The sequence below is a fragment of the Aulonocara sp. 'chitande type north' Nkhata Bay genome, linkage group LG6 (genome assembly GCF_057382095.1).
Source record: "Aulonocara sp. 'chitande type north' Nkhata Bay isolate Kocher_YH1m ecotype deep benthic linkage group LG6, A_spYH_male_GT1.1, whole genome shotgun sequence".
Lineage (NCBI taxonomy): Eukaryota > Metazoa > Chordata > Actinopteri > Cichliformes > Cichlidae > Aulonocara > Aulonocara sp. 'chitande type north' Nkhata Bay.
The window spans coordinates 16223437-16247700 of NC_141349.1; the positions used below are offsets into that span (position 1 = coordinate 16223437).

The following is a 24264-nucleotide window of genomic DNA, read 5'->3' on the forward strand; positions in this document are numbered from 1 at the left end:
GTTTTCTATTTTCTAATTTGTTTTCATTTTTCCTACTTCACTTGTGTTTTGTCTGCTTTTCCTGGGTTTTTCTATTTGCTGACGATTTCTTTCTTTTTTTTCCCACTTGAACTTTATTAGATTTTAATAATTAAAAACAAACAAACAAACAAACAAACAAACAAACAAACAAACAAACAAACAAACAAACAAACAAACAAACAAACAAACAACAAAAACCTACAAGATAACAGAATGGACATTCCACTTCTTAACACAGTTACAATAGCAAAATAAATTGAGAATCAGTACATATTCTCATCAAAAACAGAATCCAAAATAACATAAATACACAATGATGCCAATATTTTCCATAAACCCAATTACAGCTATTGTGATTAGTCCGACCTTAACTACTTTAGTTCGATACGTGTACTACCGAGACCTGTATATGAAAGGTACTTGGCCCATTTGTCATTATAGTCGTCCAGTCTATTTAGCAGCCTATATGATAATCTTTCGTAAGCTGCCACTTGTCCCGAAGAAATATACCATTGAGAGAAGGCAGGAGTCGATGAGGCCTCCGACTCTTTCACCAACAGCTTCCTCCCCAGCGTAATAGCCATTTGTACCCAATGAGCAAGAGGAGTAGGTAAGTGACCCAAAGCTGAAGGGTCTCCTAGTACATAAAGACTGTTCATAAATGGCCTACAACCTTCTCTACTACAGTGTGAATATGAGTCCAATAATCTTGGACCTTGGAGCATCCCCAAAGCAAATGTAAAAGTGTGCCACTATCCTGCTGACACTTCCAGCATGCATCGTCAGTCGCTAGACCCACCCTGTGCAACCGTGAGGGTGTCCAGTAAACTCTATTTAAAATCTTAAATTGAACCAATCTTGAACGCAGTTCACGTGACATTTTTTTCAGATTCCTAAGAATGCCATTCCATTCCTCAGTGTAAAGCTGAGATTTAAAGCCATTTCCCACGTTCTTTTGAGGGACAGTGTGTTAGGATCAGAAGCTAATAAAAGCATTTTGTAATAAGCTGATGCCTCTTGTCCACACCCAAAGATTTTTTGATTTCCTCCAGAATATCGCAGCTTAAAGGGAACTTTGCGGATGAGCCAAATGTATTAACCATCAAATGTCTTAGTTGCAGGTATTTCCAAAATTCCTGCCAAAGTAAATCAAATTCTTCTGCAAGTTTTTCAAATTATTTAAATGTACTGTTTTCGTAAAGATCCCCCAGCACTGTTATACCTCTCTGAAACCAGAGCTTCCAAAAGAAAGGTAACTTGGTGATAGAAAGTTTGGGATTATACCAAATACCAGCAGATTGGTTGAGATGTGGGTCAAATTTGAATAATTTGGACATTCTTTTCCATACTTCTTTTAAATGAGAAAATACCAGATGTGATTGGATGTGGGGGAACAGATTAGTTGATAAGCTATATAATGGTGTAAATGGCGATGCAGTACTTTCAATGGAGAACCAAGTAGGCGCTTTCTCAGGGGGTAAAAACCAATGTGCCAAATGCCTAAGAGAAAAAGCATAATGATATAAAAGTAGATTGGGCATCCCTAACCCACCTCTGTCTACTGGTTTCTGCAGTTTTCTCAAATTCAATCTAGGCTTTTTAATACTCCATATAAATGCTTTGCAAATCTGGTCAAATTGTTTGATGTATTTCAAAAGAACATGGATTGGTAGAGCCTGCAGCAAATAATTGAACTTAGGTGTGCATACCATTTTTTATTACATTTACCTTTCCCCACATCGAAAGATACATCTGAGACCAGCGATCAACATTAATTCTCATATCGCTAAGTAGAGGTTCAAAATTTATCTTTATCACGTCTGACAGGTGAGGTGGGAAGGTAATGCCTAAATACTTAATGCCCTTCTGAGGCCAGGAAAACATACCGGTTGGAAAAAGCGACCTAGGGCAATAACTAGTTAGCGGAAGGGCCTCTGACTTGGTCCAATTCACCTTGTAACCAGAAATACCTGAGAACGTATTTATTATTACCTGCAAGGACTGAAAAGACTTTTCTGGGTCTGATATAAAAAGCAAAATGCCATCGGCGTACAACAACAGTTTATGACAGTCTCTCCCTATACTAACACCTGGATAATTGGGCTCCCTACGAATAGCCACTGCCAGTGGCTAAAGGGCCAGAGCAAAAAAGGAGTGGGGAGAGGGGAGGGGATCTAGTTCCTCTACCTAGTTCAAAAGGAGGCCCTATTATTCCATTTGTAAGTACTGATGCCTTGGCGTCTACATATACAAGCCAAATCCAGTTAATAGAGCTTTTAGTAAAACCGAAACACTCCAAAGTGGCAAATAGATATCTCCACTCAACTCTGTCAAATGCCTTTTCGGCATCCAATGAAATCGCAGCTATGGGAGAATGACTGTCCTGAACCGCCCACATAATGTCAATTAACCTCCTAATATTATCAGCTGAAGAGCGTGAACTTATGACACCAACTTGATCTACATGTACAAGAGAGGTTATTACCCGGTTTAATCATCGATTAGCCAGAATTTTAGATAGAATCTTACTATCATATTTGTTGGCGTTTTCTTAAATTGCGGTCCCCTCGGGGCCACTGTAGAGAGTCCATTGTAGGAATGTTGACAATGCTGCAAGCCTGAATGCTCATCACTGCTTTTGTTACCCGTTGAAGGTCTGGCTCCTGGGTTTGGGTCCTCATAGACGTCAAAACTAGCCAAGCTCCGAGTAAGCATGCTGTCTGTGCAGATGTTAGCAGTATAATCCATTTGTTTCTTTCTCAGACTCAGTTTTTATTTCACCATCATGCTCTTGCCTCTTTGTACAGTAAAAATACAAATAATGTCAATATCTCCATTCTGAAAACCTGTAGACCAAACAACTGTTTTGCTCCTCCAGCAAACAACTGAAATCAGACTTAAGAAGTGTCATTCAGTCTGACATAAATGTAGCCTAAAATGCTTTTCTCTCATCATCTGCTCAAACTAACAGATGTAGGTCTGTTGCTTTAGCACTTGGTGTTTATTACATTCCTAATGTTATTTTAAACTTGTTTCCTCACAGGTCGTCTTGACTACGTGGTTGAGCGTCCTGCAGAAGAAGGCCTTCCTGAAGTCATCAGGATCCTGGATGACACTGACACTGTCAGTGAAGGTGAGTATGGTGAGTATCTCCCTCTCTCACCCTCCCCCTCTTCTCATGAAGCACAGCATCCTGATGACAGTGAAGAGGAAGGTGAGTACCCTCCCAACGTACCTGAGGACGTTGAAGAGGTGAGTGAAGACACTGACAATTCATCTGACTGGAACGACTCAGAAGAGTGGGGCGATTGGCTTAGCGATGACTCGGGGTATGACACCATGGATGAGAGAGATGATTCCCCTCTCATCCGGGAGCTTTCTCCAGAGCCGTTTTGGCACGATTGGCAACGTCCTATTTCTCCAGGTGGTGCCCCATTCGCCATGCCGCCTTTCGGCCACGCCAACGACCCACTCTTCCCTCGAGTCGTTGCCCCAGTCGGTGATCCGTCAGCTGCTCCTCCTTCAGCTGCTCCTTCTTCACCTGCTCTCTTATCTACTCCCTCAGCTGCTTCCTCTCCTGCTCCGTCACCTCCGCCCTCACCTGCTCCTTCTTCTTCACCTGCTCTCTTATCTTTTCCCTCAGCTGCTTCCTCTGCTGATCCTACAGCTTCTCCTTCTCCTTCAACCTCAGCTCTTACCTCCTCAGCAAAGAGAAGGAGAGAAGACATCTGCACTGAAGAGGTAAGTGCAAAGGTAAGCAAGGTAAGTGATGACACGTTCTATGGCCCTTCAACATCATCGGGTTCTTTTGGTGTCAGACGCTTCTGGGAAAGGCCTTTTAACCTTTCACTTGATGACAGCGACTCTGACTAGATTATGTTAGAACTTGTTTTTAAACTTGTAAATATCTTTTAATTTTTAATTAACTTTGTAATATGTAAGTTAAGCCTTTGTGTCTTGTGATGTTTGTAAGACAGCTAACTAAGAATATCTGACTTTTAAAAAATATTAACTAACACATGTGAAATGTATTGTTTTTTTCTTAATATGTGACTTTGCCTGTGTGACTGTAAGGTAGTGTTTTAGATATTGTTACTTCTATTTCTTTTGATATCACAGGTAACTATTTAAATGACTTACATATTTTTTCTCAAGCTCTAGCTCACCATGCAGGACAAAGGTAAGTCTGTACTTAATGTCAACACGAATAATTAGAAAAGGTTTAAAAATGATGTAGTGAACTGACTGTAGTCTCTTGTTTTTACATAAGGTATAGCCTGTGGCTCAGGGATCAGAGGTGAAGTAAAAACACATAACAGAAGAAAAGTAAATTGAACAACTCGGTGATCTGTGAATTCATGCTTTTCTCTTTGTCTTTTTGTCTTCAGGTGCTTTAAAATCGTCCTCTCCCAGCATTCAGCACTTCAGACACTCAACGTCCAGGACGGAGCTAACACAGAGAGATACTCCACCCAGAAGACAGCCTTACCCCAACCCGATGAGAAGGATGGATGACCAAATGACAAACTGGAGAGTGGTGCTGTGTTCCAGTAAGTTATCACCTCACATTGGCTACAAACTGTTTTGAAGACTAAATCCTTCCAAAAGCTGGTATAAATCATCGTCCTACAGTACTGTAGGTGTAAGTTTATTTATGTTTATGTGTATATGTTGAGTTTAAAATTGCATTTTAACAACATGCTGCAGCTGCCTACAATGGAAATCCTGTTTTGTGTTAAAATGACGTCTTTCTTGTGTTATTGCTTTGCAGGGCAGCTGAGAGTGGACAGAGCTGCACAGAGGACCAAAGATCCACTCTCAGCACTTCATACCTGACTGGCCACAGCACCACCCCTCTTCACCCAGGGTGAGGAGGGTCCTGACCCCGCCTGCACAGAGGGAGTTGTGAACATGCACTTCTGTGTCGGTGGGTTTAGGAGCCTCCTCACACACACACACGGATGAAGACTGTCACTGGAGGATGTCTCCATTGCATCAGCAGGACGTAAGCATTTGTATAATATTACAGTTTGTGATGTTTTATACACGTTTTTATTGCTTCACTTCAAACTAGGAGATATAAAATAAACCAGTTTTCATAATATTTTCTGTGTATTTAGTTTTTTTTTGTTAATAAGTTATTTGGAACATCATTGCAACCTGTCAGCTTTTTATTGAGGATTTAGAAAGTTACTGGTGGCCCGAGTGTGTACAGTGGGGTGTTGTTTTTGTCACATGGTGAAAGTGACCTCAGGGGGAGCAAAAAGAATAGCTGAACAATTTGGGGATTCACAGACTTTGGTAATCGTTAAAAAATGAAGAAAAATAGTTCTGTGTGAACAAGAAGCTCAAATATAAACCATCCTGACACACTGACACAAATGATCTGCTATCAGTGTTTTCATGAACCTGGGTGAAGGTAATCTGCATGAGTTTAACCTCCCTGTCAAAAACCTGTATGATTCTGTTAGCACTGTAACAATGAGGTCTTGCTCGAGCTACTGATGAAGCTTTATCAATGCTTGTTAAGTTTCCAAATCACATTTTATCCCGATGGTCCAAGGCTTACATCTTTATGCTCACAAACGCACTTCTGTAATTAATCAGTAACCAATTTATTACTTTAAGTTACAGTGTGAGGGGCATTAATGAACATAAATTAGATTTAACCTTCAGAACTGCCTTAATTCTTTGTGGCACTGATTCAACAAAGACCTGGAAACATTCCTCACAGATTTAGTTTCATATTGACATGATAGCGTCACACAGTTGCTTCAGATTTGTCAGCTGTGCATCCATGTTGCAAATCTCCTGATCCACCACATGCCAAAGATAATCTGCTGGATTGACATCTGTTATAAGAGCAGTATACTGTGGTCATAAAACGATGGACATGGTCAGCAGCACAACTCAGGGAGGTTGTACCTCTGGAGAGGCCCCTTCCTACACCTGAAGTTTTGACCAGTGAAACGTTTCCTCACACAGTGTTTCCTAGTGTTTCATCAACAAAAGGAGAATTTGTTCCTCAGACTGTGCAAAAAGCCCTGACGCACCACAAACCTGTTCATGTGTCTAACTGTTTTCCCCACTCAGCGACACACCGGCCGGGGATCAAACTCTGGTAATTGGTGATTCTGTTCTGAGACACGTGAAGACAGCAGCAACCATAGTCAGTTGTGGACGGTGATCTGTTATTTTGTCAAACTCTTTAGCTGTATGCACATACTGTGTCTTCTTTCAGTATTCAACCTTTTCCATTTAAAGTTTCATTAAATATCAAAAATGATGTTTTGAGACTTTAATGCAGAATCAAAAAAAGAAAAAGTATTTTTTTTATTTAGAAACATTTAAAGAGCATCATTTTACACACACACACACACACACACACACACACACACACACACACACACACACACTCATGTCTTTGTTGTTGTCTTAAAGCTCATCTTTGGTGTTGTTGGCTTTTTTTGCCTCCTCAGCTTTCATGGCCTCGGTGTACTTCCTCCTGTCTTCATCCTCCTGGATACACAAAGGAGAAAAGTATATTTTTAACTGAAAGAAAAAGGCAGCTCTCAAACACACAGACAGCTATAAAAACACACAAAGGCACAAGTGTAAGGATGATCATTCACCTTAGCTCTGTATTTTTTGGCTTTCTCCATCTCCTTCTCTACAAACTTAATCAGGGGTTTCAGCTTCTTTTTTCCAGTGTAAACCACCACCTACGACACAGACCACAGAGATCTCACTGTAATGAGCCTGGTTTCCTCTAAAGAGCAAATAATTCCTTTTTTAAAATCTGTTTTTCGTGATGATATCATAGGCTTTAATAAAAACGATTAATCGCCTCATAATTGCCTCGTACCCTTTCAGCATACAGAGCAGGAAACAAGCAGAGTGATGGGTACGTGCCCTGCACTGATAAGTTGATATCATTGGCTGAAGCATCGATACGAGTGATGACCACGTCCTCGCGCTCCTCAAAGGCCTCAGCTAGTTCCTCCCACAGCGGAAACACAGCGCGGGACTCTTTACTGTAGGGCAGATCTTCAATACAAACACATACGATTACTTTAGGAAGCTCTCTATGTTTTCACTTTTAATCACAACATAAATTTGAACTTTCCTTGTATCAAATGCCCTAAATAAGGGCATCATTTTTTTTAATCTGTCAAATTTCATCACATTGTTTGGGATGTATCTCTGCAGTCTGTCTATGGATCTTAAATAGAATTTGAGTGATGGTTTTAGCTGAACTACATAAAGGATTGGCACAGACTTGGTTGCTTGTGTTGGTTTGCTCATTTTCTGAAAGGTTAACTGATCATTTCATTGAAGGGGACTTCTTCAAGTGTTTGTATTGCCTGGGAGATCTGTTCAAACACTTTTTTGACTCATCATGTTAGGAGGTGGTGGGTAGGTGTATTGTTGTTTTTGGGTTTTGTTTCCCTTTTTGGCATAGGTAGGCGGGGCTTGATGGCATTCCGGCACACCTGCGGCGCATCGGACGTCATCAGTGAGCGCTTTTATGGAGCTGAGTCACGGACGTCTGGTGTCGGAGTATTGTCGCTGTCATAAGTGGTAACGTGTTGGTGCAAGCTGAATCTGTTGATTCCACGCTATTGAGCTGCATGTTTTGAGGATCCATCTCCTGCCTGCTTCTCCAGTCGAATTTCCCAGAGGAACCCACCCGAGGGATTAATAAAGTTCTATCTTATCTTTGTTCTAGCCTGTCCCGCTGCCTGCTCGCCTGCCTATTTGTCTTTGTGTTGGCTTCTTTGGATCCGTGACGGAGAGTTACTTCATACCAGTCTGTGACCACCGCTACAGCTGTAGTTCTGTGTTTCAAGTAAGCTCTCCAACTCTCCCCATCGTCTTTAGTTTAACTCTCGGCTATCGACGTTACTCCGTAAACTTTGTTTGTCCCTCGTTTTCAGGTAGCTCTGGTGCGTCATCTGCCCACCCGCATACCTCGGCTCCGTCTCGTCTCTTCAGCTCTGCTCTCCTTGCACATTTTTACCTGTCACTGTATATAGCCCCTTCCCTTGTAAATATTTCCCCATCATTGTATATAAATCTGCATCACTACTATCTTGTGCCCGTGTGTTTCTGCCACTAAATCCATCCGTGTGAGTTCTCCTAACACATCATGTTAGAGAATCTTTTTCCTTATACTCTCAGGGCCCTTTAAATACACTCCCAACAACTCAAATCATGTGCGTTTTCAATCTAAAGGCTTGAAGGTGCTGTTTAGCTTATGGGATTCAGAGGGTGGTCGCCAATTTTAGTCACCAATGACTCCCAGTATAACTTAGGGCCCTCTTTAAAAAGAAAAACAAATTAAAGCATGATATTAAAATGAACAGTGTTTACATACAAAACAGGACAAAAACAGTCTTGTCTGGGTTAAAGGCAACTTTCTCCAGATTCATCCCCACCAGCTCCTTCACTGGTTTTTGGTCCCATCCTTCAGGTATCGGCTCACTCTGCATCTTAGGCTGTTAGAGATACACAAGTCCATTAAACACATAAAGATGAGCTGCCTCCCGGGTTCTGTCTCTGTGCCACACAGCAGAGGTGAGTGGGACTTACCTTGGCTTTGCCCTCGAGGTAGTCCTGGCAGAACCTTTCTATGATCTCTACGCTCAGGGCGTCAGAGGGCAGATGGTAGGTCACGTGATTTGACAGGTTAACCAGTCGGATTAGGGGAGCCTCAAAGTCCCGCACCCGGAAGTACTCCATCATTCTGCCATTGCGAAGCTCAGCCACGTTCACCAACACAAACAAAATCTGACACACAAACATATACAGCCCTCAGACGCTCCTGTACATCACAACAAGGCGGCAGGGCCAGGAGGCAGCCTGGGATCAAACCACCGACCTTCGGATTAGTGGCTGACCTGCTCTGCCACCTGAGCTACAGCCACCCCGTAAGAATGCCCTAAACAGTATGGTCAAAAACAAAGGAAAAATTAAACAAAATCTATGTGCTGTATTCATTCTTATCTCACTCTGGGACTAGAGTAAGGGTCAGATACGGTCATTTGTTTATGATTTGCTGTTCTGCAGCCAAACTGCTCACAAGACCTTAGTAAAGAACTGGTTTGGGTAAAAAGTAGGTTTAAGGTGAGGATTAATGTTATTTATGCGATCGAGTCAAGGTCAGAGTCTGAAAATACATTATTATTGACCTCAAAAGCACAGACATATGTTAGGTACCTTCATCCTGAATGTCTCTGCAGCGGTGCTGAAGGCAGAAAAAATCTCATCAAAGTCTTCTGAACTTTTGTTGACAAAGAGAAGAGCGTGGTTTAACACAGGCGAAGATAAGATCTGAGAGGCTGTCTGCAAAAGGAGACAAAGCGGTTCAAACACTTAAGCAGTGAAGCTGGATTTCAGCTGGCGCTAATGTTAAGGCAATTCAGCACATTTTTAAGTTCAATGGACAGAGCCCTCTACTGACTGAGATGATCATAACAGGTGCAAATGAGGATATTAAGTTGTAATTGAGCCGCTAACTGCAAAGGCAGGAGGTGAAGGTGGATAAAGAGGACAACAAACTCCAGCTCTGTGTGCCAAAGCTCCAGTGCATCCATCAGAGTGTGAACGCATGTGATAAAAAGCACTTAAACTTCAGTTAAAGTGGTGTGCAAACTCATTCAGAGTTTAAAAACACCTTTTAATATGGCGTCATGTATGCCAAAGAGGTGGATAAATATTAAAATTGATTTTCAACATAATGCGATCCAGTACCATCACCACCACCCACTACGACCTCAGTGATAAAGATAAAGTAGAATAATCACCTTTCGGGCAATGTCAACAATAGACTTATAAAAGTTTATGGCAGAAGAGCTGCATTACACTGCAAGGTGCAAGGTGCTCGGTGGGTGTAGCCTACATGAAAACAGCAATTAGATTTCAGTCAGCAGAGATTTTCCCTGAACACCATCCCAGTGGATTCAGACCAAACCGTTCCTACCGTAGCTGTTGTATATGTGTGAAAATACACCATGGACACAACACTGTACCTGCCCGGTGTACTCAGTGACTGGGTCCATCTGGTAGATCGTGATAAAGACAATCAGGACCCCTTTAGATGTCTCAGGCGTCATTTTGTAAGCCTTGATGAGCTTAGACTGCAGTGGGCACACACAGACACACAAACATACATGGTATCACAGGTAAGACTATAACCAACAAGTCTGCTTCATATATTTATGCTTCTTTTGTAAAACTCTGGATGCAACATCAAGATTTCTTTCAGTTATGCCGTCTTTTTGAAGGCTCACAGTGAGGTTTATGTTTAAAATCTCACTCATGTTTTATGGCATTCACCCTCAGCTAATTTCTCTTAACTAAACAGAACTAAAAACTAACTAAAGAACTAAAACCTCTCTTCACATAGAGCAATGTCACAACTAGTATTGTTTTTGTGAACCGGTGTGTTTGTATGTGTTGTGCGTGAAGAACCTTTTTGAGCATCAGAACAACATCATGTGTGTGGCCGTATTTGGCGATGACGTCATCGTCCTGCGTCACCACAAACCTGACGTCAGGAAGCTCGACCGCCGTGGCGTAGAACACCTGGACGTACTCGTGGTTCAGCTCCTGCTCACACGCAAACGCATAGAAACTGTCGGAGTGCGGTAGATGCACAACATAATAGAGAAGGGAACTCAGGCGAGGCTTTTGTTTTACCTTAAAGAATCCAACCACTGTCACCTCTTCTGAGGCCTCTGATTGGCTGAGATCAGTGACGAGGTCAGCAGCTGACCCTGCCCTCCGTTTCAGCCAGGTCAAGATGGAAGCCGAGCTCTGAGGAACTTCAGGACAATCCAAGATCACAAATCACTTTACTGTTAATATTTTACCCAAAACAATTAAGATTCAACAGCTGAGGGGATCCTAATAACTCCTGGTGCTCTGCAGGAAATATGAAACAACAGCCAGTAAACTCTAACCACTGGTGTTTCACAACAAATGGCAGGCTAGTTAACTCAAAGAGACACATATCTGAAAAGTTCAAGGCAAAATTTAATGACAGGGTGTCAGCTTTAACAACTTAACTGCAGCATGTGCCTCTTTCATCATGATCTTTTCACGTTTCCAGAATAAGAGCAAACTTTCATACAAAAAATGCGATTAAAATTTGTGCTGGATAACTTTAGAGATATATGGTTCATATGAAAACATAATGACTCCAGCCAGGGCTTTCACTGCTGTTTTTATTACTCAGCATCTAGCCATCGGTGGTGCCAGCAAACATCATAATGAAGTCAGAGCACTAGAGGACAAAGCCCTCGAACAGAGGTAGAGGAAGATTCAAACCAAAGCATCTCTTTGTTTCTCTATTGTTTCCTAATAATCAGAACCCTGATTTTTCATTCGCTTTGTCACATGATAAAATAAGTGTGGATCATTTATTTTTCAGCAGTATGCCATATCTGGAGCTACTCCTCTGGGTCATGTCATATGATATACATTGTTCTTGTTAAAAGAATAAATGAGATGAATGAAACTCTTCTGCACCTACCAGGGCAGGCTACTGGGTTGTGTTTATCTCCGGAGAGGTACAGTCTGATTACTGGGTGGCCCGTTGCGTTCAGTTCTTTAGCCAGGTCCTTCTCTTTTGACACATCAACCACTGCCAGCTTGACCTTTGACCCCTTGAGCTCTGCTGCAGCTCCTTGGAAAGCTGTAGACACGCGCTGGCTTTCTCCCGACAGAGGTGCAACTGACAGACACGCAGAGGAAATGAGGATTTGATTTCTTACACACCTTGCAGTCGCCTGTTTGTGCGCTTACCATATGAAAGTATGAAGGTCAAAGGTCATGCTGTACTAGGCTTGATGTTTAACTTACAGAAGTGCACCAGGAGTTGGTCATGCTTTCTCAACGCCCTTTTGAAATTCCCCTTCTTCAGCTGTAACACTCCGTCGTTCTCTGGGAACTGTTTGTCTTCCTTCGTGTCGGCGGCGACGCATACACCGAGACAGAAGGCCGTCACGCACAGCAGCAAAAGCCTCTTCATGGCGGTTCAGTCTCACACTGACAAACTTGGTGGGAGTGGTGAAAGGGAGGTCTGATGTGTGTATCAGTGCCGAGGAGGTATAACTGTGAATCCTTGCGTTATCTGCCGCCTGGACCCAGCAGCCTATAGCTGATTAACTTTCCTATCTGAGCACTGCTGTATGTCTGCTATTGGCTGCTGTTCATATCAGGCTCTAGTATCTAAACGCTAAACCCTAACTTTGTTGCCTGTACAAGGTCACACAGCAGACATAAAAGAGGAAGTTACTCACACATTTGGTGTTTGTGTTCATATGCAAAGTGCACCCATTTGCCCTCGAAAATACATAAATGCATGTTTTGTTTTTGGTCCGCAACGAAACATGACCTCAACTTGGCAAAGATACTAAACATTCACTACAGCATTAAAGGCAGGGAAAGAAAGCCCATTTATCACTTTATTTAACAGCCTTTTCATTCTTGATCCCATACTGTCATATCATTTTATCACACTGTTTTTATACTGGACTTAACAGAGGGTTAGATAACAAGAAAAATGTCCGTACAACCAGAGGTGTGGACTCGAGTCACATGACTTGGACTCGAGTCATTAATTTTATGACTTTAGACTTGACTTGAAAAAATGTTCTAAGACTTGTGACTTGACTTGGACTTTTACACCAATGACTTGGGACTTGAATTGGACTTGAACCGGTTTACTTGAAAAGACTTGATATTTTACCCCAAATACAAAATTTAACATGCATATTATATAGAGATTGAAAATGTGACGTCATTCACGGGTAGAACCGCAAAGGATTCTGGGAACTCGTGGCAAGAGGTACTAGCGCACGCAGGCTTTCAATTGAAATCAGTTATACAGCGATAAAAAGAAACACAAAAATGTTGTCGCATGACAGCCACGGGAAGCCGACGGGTAAAGAGATCGGTTGTTATCGGATTACGTCGTTGAAGAGAAATTGTTCGAGCCATGTTTCCGAAGTAACAAAGAGGCGACGGATGGCCTGGATTGCAGCCATTCAAAGACCAAATATAACGTCCCAGAACCCTCCAGCTCACAGGTTAGTCTGCTCCAAGCATTTACACAAAGGTCAGTCTGCTGCTGTAGTTAATGCGTCATTTTTCTTAACATAATTGGTGATATAGGTTACAAGCAAGTCTGGCGCTGAACGGAAATTGTCGCGCTATGCTCCTTTATTTATTGTGTTTATTGTGCATAAATAGTGAATTGTCCTGACACAATACTGCGTTTCGCTTCTGTTATTATGGTACATTGACAAAAACATATACTTTTATTCACAGGATAAAACAGTTGTTTTGTATCACTAATTGTCCAGTAGGATTACAGCATACAGTATTATTGTCACTGCTACATTTCTGTGATGCTACCAGAAATTATTTCCACTACTAATTAATTACCGTTGAGCTCAAAGGTCCTATTAATAAACGGTTAACGAATGTGTATTTATGACGACGATTTGTGAGACTGGTAAACTTATGATAGGTACGATGGTCTTTACTTTCTACACGGTGCATTTCAAGGTCCTGCACCCATCCGTCGGTAAACTGTACCTGGGCTTGTTGCAGTGACCGGAAGTTACTAAACTTCATGAGTGTATGCACTCACTCCAAGAACCGTATGATTATAAATATGCATATAAATATGCTACGATGAGATAGCTGACTTCATTTAACTAGCAAATGTTTTCCAGGCTACGTTGGTGATGCAGTTTTTTTTAATATGTACGATATTTTTGTCATGCGATTTTAAAGCGGGTCCTACAACCGCATCCAAGAATAACATGCAGCTTATCTCAGAACTGTCGGTGAAAATTATTCTTGGAGCTAGGTTTAATTGAGCTGCATTTTAAAGAGGTGCAATTTCACAATTTGTGTATATTTTCTAAGTTCACTATTTTGTCATGTGTTGAGAAAAACACAGATTTAAAAATTACATGGTCTAATATTTACATTTAGCATAACTGCAACATTATTTTTTCTTTTTTTTTTTTAAAGACTCGAAAGGACTTGAAATTCAAAGTTTCAGACTTGTGACTTGTGACTTTACACCAGTGACTTGAGACTCGACTCTGACTTGCCTGACATTACTTGAGACTTGACTTGAGACTTGAGGATAAAGACTTGAGACTTACTTGAGACTTGCAAAACAATGACTTGGTCCCACCTCTGCGTACAACAATTGCATGGTTAGCTTAGCTTAGCATTAAAGAATAGAAACAGCACCAGGATCACTTAAGCTGGCAAATTATGTTCTATAAAAACTGTTTAATCATAATGAGGTAAGTAAGAACGTTTTATCTGGTGATATAAACAGCAAAATACCAGAAAACTGCTTAAAAATAGATGAGTACCCTCATTACCTGCAGCTAGCTTGAAGTTTGAAATTGTTTTCATCTGCAAGAGTAGCTAATTTCGGCTGGTTAGTAAATGTTAAGTACCACACAGGTTTTCCTGTTGTTCATATTCTGAGAGATTCATATCAAAGCTCCCTCTGTGCTCGATTGTTTCTTGGTCAGGCTTGCTGGTCTCCAGTGAAGTGACTGGTAGCTATCTAGCTGCAAAATCTTTTCAAACGTGCCAAAGCCAGGTAAGATATACAAGTTGTGTTTGTCTACTCCACATTTACAGTCCAGGTAAGATACCTACAAGTGTGCTGAATCAAAATTGAAAAGGGTAACTGCTAATACACACTTCCTTTATTCTTTAATAGACCTCATTTTAAAATCTAACATTGGTGCAGAGTCAAAGGTAATGGGATTAAAAATAAAATCACTACTGAAATCAAACAAACTACTACACTGACAGAAGTTACACATACAGTTACTATAAGGAAGCAAATAGTACACCTTCTGTCAGCTCGAAGGTTTTGCATATCAGGATTTAACAACAACAAGTACATCCCATGATTCAGTAGCTTGTAGAACCACCTTTAGCAGCCGCAAATTACAGGGAGTGCAGAATTATTAGGCAAATGAGTATTTTGTCCACATCATCCTCTTCATGCATGTTGTCTTACTCCAAGCTGTATAGGCTCGAAAGCCTACTACCAATTAAGCATATTAGGTGATGTGCATCTCTGTAATGAGAAGGGGTGTGGTCTAATGACATCAACACCCTATATCAGGTGTGCATAATTATTAGGCAACTTCCTTTCCTTTGGCAAAATGGGTCAAAAGAAGGACTTGACAGGCTCAGAAAAGTCAAAAATAGTGAGATATCTTGCAGAGGGATGCAGCAGTCTCAAAATTGCAAAGCTTCTGAAGCGTGATCATCGAACAATCAAGCGTTTCATTCAAAATAGTCAACAGGGTCGCAATAAGCGCGTGGAAAAACCAAGGCACAAAATAACTGCCCATGAACTGAGAAAAGTCAAGCGTGCAGCTGCCAAGATGCCACTTGCCACCAGTTTGGCCATATTTCAGAGCTGCAACATCACTGGAGTGCCCAAAAGCACAAGGTGTGCAATACTCAGAGACATGGCCAAGGTAAGAAAGGCTGAAAGACGACCACCACTGAACAAGACACACAAGCTGAAACGTCAAGACTGGGCCAAGAAATATCTCAAGACTGGTTTTTCTAAGGTTTTATGGACTGATGAAATGAGAGTGAGTCTTGATGGGCCAGATGGATGGGCCCGTGGCTGGATTGGTAAAGGGCAGAGAGCTCCAGTCCGACTCAGACTCCAGCAAGATGGAGGTGGAGTACTGGTTTGGGCTGGTATCATCAAAGATGAGCTTGTGGGGCCTTTTCGGATTGAGGATGGAGTCAAACTCAACTCCCAGTCCTACTGCCAGTTTCTGGAAGACACCTTCTTCAAGCAGTGGTACAGGAAGAAGTCTGCATCCTTCAAGAAAAACATGATTTTCATGCAGGACAATGCTCCATCACACGCGTCCAAGTACTCCACAGCATGGCTGGCAAGAAAGGGTATAAAAGAAGAAAAACTAATGACATGGCCTCCTTGTTCACCTGATCTGAACCCCATTGAGAACCTGTGGTCCATCATCAAATGTGAGATTTACAAGGAGGGAAAACAGTACACTTCTCTGAACAGTGTCTGGGAGGCTGTGGTTGCTGCTGCACGCAATGTTGATGGTGAACAGATCAAAACACTGACAGAATCCATGGATGGCAGGCTTTTGAGTGTCCTTGCAAAGAAAGGTGGCTATATTGGTCGCTGATTTGTTTTTGTTTTGTTTTTGAATGTCAGAAATGTATATTTGTGAATGTGGAGATGATATATTGGTTTCACTGGTAAAAATAAATAATTGAGATGGGTATATATTTGTTTTTTGTTAAGTTGCCTAATAATTATGCACAGTAATAGTCACCTGCACACAGATATCCCCCTAAAATAGCTAAAACTAAAAACAAACTAAAAACTACTTCCAAAAACATTCAGCTTTGATATTAATGAGTTTTTTGGGTTCATTGAGAACAAGGTTGTTGTTCAATAATAACATTATTCCTCAAAAATACAACTTGCCTAATAATTCTGCACTCCCTGTATTAAAAGTAATCACTTTCTGTATCACTTTCCCTCTCTCCATTGTGGAGGAATTTTATTCCACTCTACTCTAAAGGTTTACAAGTCATACTTGATCAGTCTTTTTCTAATTGTACTCCCATGGAGTGTAACATTTAACCAAGGCCTGTAGAGTATGAGATGCAGCTCTTGCAGTTTCTCTGATTATTGGATCTTCTGTATGTTGGGGTGAATTTGCTGGGATGTTCATTCCTGGGATGACTGGCAGCTGTCTTGAATGTTTTCTACCTCACTGTAAAATGAAGGACTTTAAATTGTTGGTAAATGACCTTGCGACCCTTTCCAGATTGATGGAAAATAAAAACTATTTCTCTAAGATCACTGTCTGTCATCTTTGTTGTGTGCTAACACACACCTGAATGCTTCAGAGTAGCAAACACCAAAAACCTCTGCATTTATAGAGGTGCTCACCCGCGGTCATCAGTTAATCAAGTGCAATCCAACTTTCTATAGAAACACTAATGTTGTACTTAGTTTTTCACACACTGCTTCTGCATTTTGGCTTATTTTTTGCTAATTAAATGATGACAGAGGGTAATATCTCATTGATTTATCATCTATCAAGTCTTCAACTTCAAGACCTGCTAAAGACCAACCTTTTTTCAAAATTTTTATTATCTCCTGATATGTAAATACTTGGAATTTGAAGAGGGTGTACTTTCTTTGGACCATTTCTATGTGATAGATTTCCAACGCATCACAACCATTAAGGTATTTTAAGGATTTCTATTTATTTATGAATTGTTTTGATCACATAACATATTTGTAAAGCTAAACATTTATAGGTCTGCTTGTCAGAGAGTAAACATTGCTGGTGTAAACAAACCTTTTATATGTTGCTAAGTAAATAGAAGTCCTGTAAATCAGTTCAGGAACAGGTTTCAATCAGGAGTGGCTGGCATTTGGCCACACGACAGAATGAGTCAGTCCCACTGACTGATTACAGCTGCTTAGAAAGCAGTGCAGCAGAGTTAGGTCACCATTCTCACATGAAATAATAACAGATGTAATAAATATAATAATTTAAACCACATAACCTTTTTTCTAACTATCACTAAGAGTAAAATAGTGTAGTTAGGCAGTTAAAGGTACTTTAAAAACTTCAGTTGTACCTGCAGTAAAGCTAAAAAACATCAAAGTTTTGTTTTTTTTTTCGTTTTCAGATATAGAAATCAGTCAGTTTGATTAAAAAGCAATGAAAGCTTAATTATAAATGATAAAAGAATTTAGTGCAGAGCTGTAAAACTCTTTTCATGTTAGAATTTGGACAAATGTGGTTAAACATGGCTGCATTAAACTGTCTCATCCCATTGTCTGCAATGAAGAAGGACTGTCCTGCACTGTCTTTAGGGGAGTGTAAAGTGTTATTGCTGTGTGTCATTTAATCATAATGAACTCACACTGTAATACATTTGTACATAATTAGAAAGTGCGAAAAGTGTTTTTGTGTAATTTCTTTTTCATATTTACGTCCTAGAAATGCTTTTCTGCTTGTGAGCCTAAAGTGTGAAAAAAAGGAAAAATGTCTCAGTACAGCTACCAGCTGTGGTAGTGTGTGTGGTGACCTGGAGGTCCTCTGTAACAGTCTGGGAGAGTTTGTACAAAAGTCTCCACATGACTCCGGGCCTCTCCTCAGCCATCATCTGTGTAAAGTATTCGTTTGCCATAGATGTCACACTAGCATCACAAGTTCATTAGTTCATTTGTCCACACTTCGATGTGTAAGGTTAATTAATCCTCACAGGGTCATCTTTTGTGCACGTGCAGAGGGTTTCCACACTGTGGGCAGGAGTGATGTGTGTCTTGCATTCCCCGTACCATTAATGGAATGAGACAGAAACCGCAGATGAGCCTGAAACACAAGCACAGAAAACACCAATGAAGCTGTGCTCAAGCTCGTTTAGCGCCGGTGCACATGCAATACTCCTCCTGTGTGAGTGTTTGGGGCTCTTACCCCGCCATTGCAAGAATGACACACCAGCACCAAGCAGCTGTCCCAGGTACATGTGTGACTTTACTGGTTACAAGATGACTGCAGTGTGGGCAGCGTACCAAACCAGGGGCGCCTCTCAGATATTCCACCGCTATGGGAACAGGCTGCGGCTGGCTCACTACTGCTATCGGCTGAGTTTGTCTGCTGTTGACACGCGGTGCGGCACCAGCTGCCATTCAGGAGACAGATGAAGTTATTAGAAGGAGAGAAGAACAAGTAAGGCAGAGGCTTATACACCCACTGGACACTTTGTTAGGTACACCTAGCTAGTACTAGGTTGGACGTCCTTTTCCCTTTCAAAACTGCCTTTACAGCTTCATGGCAAGATTCCAACAAGGTGCCAGAAACATTCCTGAGATTTTCCTCCATATTGACATGATGACATCACACAGCTGCTTCACATCCATGATGCAAATCTTCTGTTCCACCACATCATGAAGATGTTGAATTGAAATCTGATGACTATGGAGGCCATATGGTCAGGAAAACCCGTCTGAGATGATTTGAGCTTTGTATATGTGGTGTTTATGCTGCGTGCATATCGTTAGGGTCTGCTTCTCTGTTACTCCTGATAATCCCTGCAGTCAAAGCTTATTTCAAAAGCAGCTTGTGTCCTTGCTGTTGCTGCATCAAAACTCTTAAATGACCTCCCAGATGACCTCGTGCAAGCATCAGTGAAGACTGTTTTTAAATCTGAGCTGCCTTTTCTGTTAGACTTGTGAAACAGTTGAATTGTTGAGCTGTGATTGGAGGATTGGCTGCTGTTAGCTGCTGTTTTTTTTTTTATAGGAACCTGTTTATTCTGTTTTATTTTGTGTAACACATTTTGGTTTTAAATATCCTATAGAAATAAAATGTATTTACTTACTTAGACCAAATGACTGACTCTCTTGTTCAATTTTGTTGAGCCAGTTTAAACTGTAGCCTCAGTTTCCTGTTCGTAGCTGACAGGAGAGACACTCAGTGCGGTCTTCTGCCTCGAGGATCGACATGTTGTGTGTTCAGAAATGCTCTTCTGCATATCTTGTTTCCTGATGCCTTTCTATGAGCTAGAAACAGTTTGGCTATTCTCCTCTGACCTCTGGCATCAACAAGGTATTTTGATCCAGAGAACTGCTGTTCACTGGATATTTTTGGCCCATTTTATGTAAACCCTAGAGATGGTTGTGTGGAAAAATCCCAGGAGATCAGCTTTTTCTCAAATACTCAGACCAGCCTGTCTGACGAGAACAACCGTGTCACATTCAAAGCCACGAATGCCACCTTCCTCCCCCATTCTGATGCTCCTTTTCAATTTCAGCACGTTATCTTGACCATATCTGCATACCTAAATACATTTAGTTACCTCCCTGTGATTTTCTGATGAGATACTTGCATTGACAGTCAGATGAAAAGGTGTACCTAACAAAGTGGCCAGTAAGTGTAAATAGCAGTAAAGAGATCATGCTTATAGTAAAGATGTAGTCTTGATACTTGCCTTGTCGGGAACGCGAGGACGCAGCAGCTGGAGCAGAAGCTGCAGCGCGAGCACGAGAAGCATGCGGATTAACTGTAACACAGAAAAACCAAAATTTAACCTAATGTAGCTTTTTAAATACTTACACTTTGACCCTTTAAAGTCTGAACCATGAAATAATTGCCAGAAAGTTCAAGATTTTTGAAAATATTGTGAACCTTCTGAGAAAAAACATATTCATTTGCATGCATGAGTTTACTTTGAAATTATATTTGTTACATTTGTTTCTCTCTCTCTAGTGCTGTTTAGACAGGCTTTCCACGGGGATCACTGTGATGATGTAGAAGTCTCAAAAACTCACAAAAAGTCATGAATTAAATATGATACGACAGGCACTGTGGGGTTAAAATACAAACATTTGGTGAGTAGACTACAGACAGCATATGGACTGAGCCTCTTACATTGTGAAACCAGCGTGCAGCACATAGAGACTGAACTGAACTTGCTGAGCATGCCTACATGCCTAAACGCCTTGGTTTGCTGCCATGTGATTGGCTGATTTGATATTTCCGTTAATGAGCAGTTGAACAGGTCTACATAACAAAGTCAATATTAAAAGTGCAATCTTTATACTTTGAGTAATGGGATGGACTATGACTCCAGTGCTTTGGTGGGGAGGCGAGGACACGGCAGTTGGCACAGACAGGACAGGAAAAGGATCTGGCTGAACTGTAACTGTGATTTAAAAAAAGAAAAAGAAATGTTTACATGTTATTTTGCAGTCACACTAGGGTTTCCTTCCACACTTTACTTTAAATATATATTTTTTAAATTTACTTCAGAGTGCACTGAAGTGGTTGTCTGGCAGAGTAAAAGCATGAATACACTTAATGACGACATTTCTACAAATCAGCCTGGTAAAACTGGTATGTCATGTAAACAGTATGCCAAAAAATAAATAGAAAAGGACACATGTTACACATGTACATCCTGTCAGCAATATCTCACGAGCTGACTCAAGAAATGGGGTTAAAGGAAGCAGAAAGATTTTTATCTCACCTGCTTCTCTGTAGGCAGGTGGAGGTGTCGGTGGGGATGAGAGAGAGGCGTCATAGGCAGGTGGGGGGGCGTTAAAAGCTGCAATGGGCAGAGCAGGAGGTTGGCGACTGGCCTCCTCATATGAAGGGGGGTCCATCCAAACAGATCAAACAGGATTCTGTCATGAAGATAAAAACAGAAATGTAGATAAGAGCAAGTTTGAAATGTGTGTTTTCATCACAGATAGTTAATTACATAAAAACGATGTAAGTCTATACCCAGATATCTTTGATTTGGTACAGTCTTGCTTTCCAGATAAAACCCCAAAAGGGCATTAATGTAAGACTCTTCTTCACAATTATCGAGTCACGTAGCTCCTGCTGTTGATAACATCTGTGCTTTTCCTTCAGTGACAAATTAAATATATTTTTATTTGTCATCACTTTAAAACAGGTTATTTTTGATCTTCATTCACAAGTCGTCACAATCTTCTAGTATTTGGTGGGGAAAAAAGTTGACAATGATCTTGCGTTTGGTGAACCCACATTAGCGATTCTTAACACACGACTAATGTCACATGTTAGGTTCTTAACATGCGACACGAGTCATGTGAGACTCTTATCAGAATTGTGATAAAAGTATTCGTGGAGTCAGTCGTGCCGTTTTTCTTTTGCTGTTCTTCTTTTAGGGGTAATTTGTTGGACTGGATTATGGGGAAGTTACTTTTATCAAAAGTTGTACTTACATTGAAAATGTATTTACATGATCCAATGCATCACTTTATAATTTTACTTTTTAGGATTAGTGGAAGCGATGACCAGCTTAAAGTTGTTTACCTGGTCATAAAGGATACAAAGGACATTACGTGTGTGAAAACACTATTGAATTAAGCAAATTGTTTAAAAAAAATGACATTGAATCACGTGTAATCACTCTGTTTAGGACTGAATCCGAGAAACTGGGGAGAAAATGGGAATGAATAAAAAAAACCAACATATAAGGTTTTAAGAATGAAAAAATAACATTTTATACCCTGGGCTTTTCCAGCTTGCATTGCAAATGAAATGTGCTGTGTGTACACTAGCTTCTTTCAGTTTATCCTGGTGTTAATGTGGGCGCACTGGAAAGAGTCAATTGTAAAGTATTTTATGTGGCGGTTTAGCTCTTTGTATGCCAGGCTCTGTGATGCTGAGTCTCATATTACTGCTTTTAAGTCTGAAGCTCTGATTCTGCCGTAATAGCTACTTGCATTATCTCTCCTCCTGACTGCTAAACAATGAAAGGCGCTACATATCCAGTCTTTCATTGTTTAGCACTGCTGGTTTAAAGTGACAGCGTCAGAACAGTACACACAGTGTAACATGTGATGGCGTAAATCAGTCTTTTACTCATACTTCACATACTTTAGTGTTTTTAATAATGCCGCACACATTAATCTTAGTTGTGTTTTAATGTAACTATAGAAGCCATATATATATATATCAGCAGCTTCATCCCTTTTAGGGATTATAAAAATAGAAACAAATGTCAAATCTAGACTGTTAGTCTATATAGTTGCACTGTTTTTAAACTGGTGTGAAATATTCACCCTTTTAAACGTGTATTACTCATCGTCCACCTTTTTATCAAGATGACACAGAATTATTACAGCATGTAAACACAACTCTGACTGGCAAAGATGTATTTTTCTACCCCTATATCAGAGAAAACCGAGTGTATCAGCCATGAAATGCACCCGCTGAATGCAGTCAAGTCACTCGAGCTCACATGAGACTTCGCTCTTATGTAAACAAGACACATCCAAGTCCCGATACCTGATCCAGACAGGCACAGACCTGCCCCTGCCACATAGACATTTCCAATAACACCTGCCAACAACCTTATAGCTCATTACCCGCTAATTAAATAGTGTAATGTGAGATATATCGGAGCAGTGGTCTTACCTTGGGCAAATGAGGAAGAACGACTGGCAGGAGGAAACACGTACCATTGCTGATCATGGTCATCACATCACAGCCTGTTAAACCTGTTCTCCCCTGGAATTGGAAACATTTTACGTCTCACATGAAAACCAACCTGTTTGTCTTATTAGTCACCACTGCCTATTCAGAGGTTTTCCCTGCAGGAAGAAAAGATTGTTCAACTTAAATCAGTCTATACCTGCTTACTAGCTGGAATCACTATATTTACAAGATCTACAGCAATAAAAAAAACTTTTATAGTATGATTTATTGTTAGATACCCAGCACAAAGACTAATCATTCTTTATGAGGCAATTATGGAAAGTTTTTTAATAATTGGCAATCATTTCTAATATTTCACATTTTTTTTGTAAATGTCACCACTCCTCCTCTCCTTTTTTTACCTTATTTTTTCCTTCTCTCTACGTACACCTCCGCATTTAGTCATTAGCTATTATTAATCTCCAACTCTCTTACACAGTGTGCCCTTTGTCCTGTCTTCCTCTCCTCACTCCCTCGCTCGCAGCAGACGGCTGCCCCTCCCTGAGTCTGGTTCTGCTGCAGGTTTCTTCCTGTTAAAAGGGAGTTTTTATATATGCTCTAAGACAACCGGTGCTTTTTTGGTTTTCTTTTCCTTCTTTCTTTTTTTTTTTCTTTTTTTCCCCAAAGCTTTGGAAAGATAGTAACTGGACTGGTTTTTATAAAGCGCTTTTCTACTCCACTGGAGTACTCAAAGTTTTATACAACTGCCTCATTCAGCCAGGCAGTCGAGCATATTTGGCAGTTACACATCCACCAGCAGCCTGAACTGTTGGTACTTGGCAGAATGGATCCATTTTTCTCATCCTATCGTCTGAAAGTTGTAACAGAAATTGAGACCCATCAGACCAGGAAATGTTTTTTCTAATCTTTTATTGTCCACTTTTAAAGAATGTATCGTCAGTTTCCTGTTCTTAGCAGACAGAAGTGATGCGGTCTTCTGCTGCATTTAGAGATGCTCTTCTGCGTACCTTGGTTGTATGTAGTGGTTATCTGAGTTACTTTTGCTTCTGTTCATCTCAGAGGAGTCTGGCCATTCTCCTCTGACCTCTGACATCAACATGCATTTTCACCCAGAGAGCTGCAGCTCACTGGATATTCTCTCTTTTTCTGACCACTCTCTGCAAACCCTACAGATGGTTGTGGTGAATAATCT

At 40.8% G+C, this 24264-nt stretch overlaps 3 protein-coding genes across 4 annotated transcripts; 1 reads left to right on the forward strand and 2 right to left on the reverse strand.

Annotated features, from left to right (window-relative positions):
- The first annotated feature begins 614 nt into the window (after positions 1 to 614).
- On the forward strand, positions 615 to 3894 carry LOC147327553 (uncharacterized). The gene is made up of 3 exons (XM_086297401.1): positions 615 to 631; positions 2676 to 2728; positions 3065 to 3894. Exons 1-3 carry the CDS (start codon positions 615 to 617, stop codon positions 3892 to 3894), a joined length of 900 nt encoding a protein of 299 aa, XP_086153527.1.
- Positions 3895 to 6318: 2424 nt separating this feature from the next.
- LOC147327554 (protein disulfide-isomerase) lies at positions 6319 to 12227 on the reverse strand. The gene is made up of 11 exons (XM_086297555.1): positions 11887 to 12227; positions 11558 to 11758; positions 10723 to 10847; positions 10495 to 10632; positions 10053 to 10160; positions 9241 to 9366; positions 8614 to 8811; positions 8399 to 8519; positions 6887 to 7068; positions 6654 to 6743; positions 6319 to 6540 (listed from the first exon to the last, which is right to left on the reverse strand). The coding sequence occupies exons 1-11, from the start codon at positions 12053 to 12055 to the stop codon at positions 6457 to 6459; spliced, it is 1542 nt and encodes a 513-aa protein (XP_086153681.1). The 5' UTR covers positions 12056 to 12227; the 3' UTR covers positions 6319 to 6456.
- A 4932-nt stretch (positions 12228 to 17159) lies between these two features.
- Positions 17160 to 23120, reverse strand: LOC147327555 (lipopolysaccharide-induced tumor necrosis factor-alpha factor homolog). Of its 2 annotated transcripts, none has more exons than XM_086297557.1 (6): positions 23052 to 23120; positions 21130 to 21286; positions 20704 to 20805; positions 20092 to 20163; positions 18674 to 18783; positions 17160 to 18473 (listed from the first exon to the last, which is right to left on the reverse strand). In XM_086297557.1, exons 2-6 carry the CDS (start codon positions 21263 to 21265, stop codon positions 18360 to 18362), a joined length of 534 nt encoding a protein of 177 aa, XP_086153683.1. In that variant the 5' UTR covers positions 21266 to 21286; positions 23052 to 23120; the 3' UTR covers positions 17160 to 18359. The 2 variants fall into 2 exon arrangements, with proteins under 2 accessions (XP_086153683.1, XP_086153682.1); XM_086297556.1 differs by having other exon boundaries at positions 18576 to 18783.
- Between the last annotated feature and the right edge of the window lie 1144 nt (positions 23121 to 24264).

Bases quoted from the DNA above. Each gene is read 5' to 3' on its own strand.
- LOC147327555 (XM_086297556.1), bottom strand. From the start codon at position 21,265: ATGGACCCCCCTTCATATGAGGAGGCCAGTCGCCAACCTCCTGCTCTG. The intron at 20,806-21,129 runs GTGAGATAAAAA...TTTAAATCACAG, and splicing joins ACCTGCCTACAGAGAAGCAG to TTACAGTTCAGCCAGATCCT. The intron at 18,784-20,091 runs GCAAGTATCAAG...CCTGAATGGCAG, and splicing joins GTCCTCGCGTTCCCGACAAG to CTGGTGCCGCACCGCGTGTC.
- LOC147327554 (XM_086297555.1), bottom strand. From the start codon at position 12,055: ATGAAGAGGCTTTTGCTGCTGTGCGTGACGGCCTTCTGTCTCGGTGTA. The intron at 8,812-9,240 runs GTACCTAACATA...TTTGTGTGTCAG, and splicing joins CAGAGACATTCAGGATGAAG to ATTTTGTTTGTGTTGGTGAA. The intron at 8,520-8,613 runs GTAAGTCCCACT...TATCTCTAACAG, and splicing joins ACCTCGAGGGCAAAGCCAAG to CCTAAGATGCAGAGTGAGCC.
- LOC147327553 (XM_086297401.1), top strand. The intron at 2,729-3,064 runs GTAAGCATGCTG...GTTTCCTCACAG, and splicing joins CAAAACTAGCCAAGCTCCGA to GTCGTCTTGACTACGTGGTT.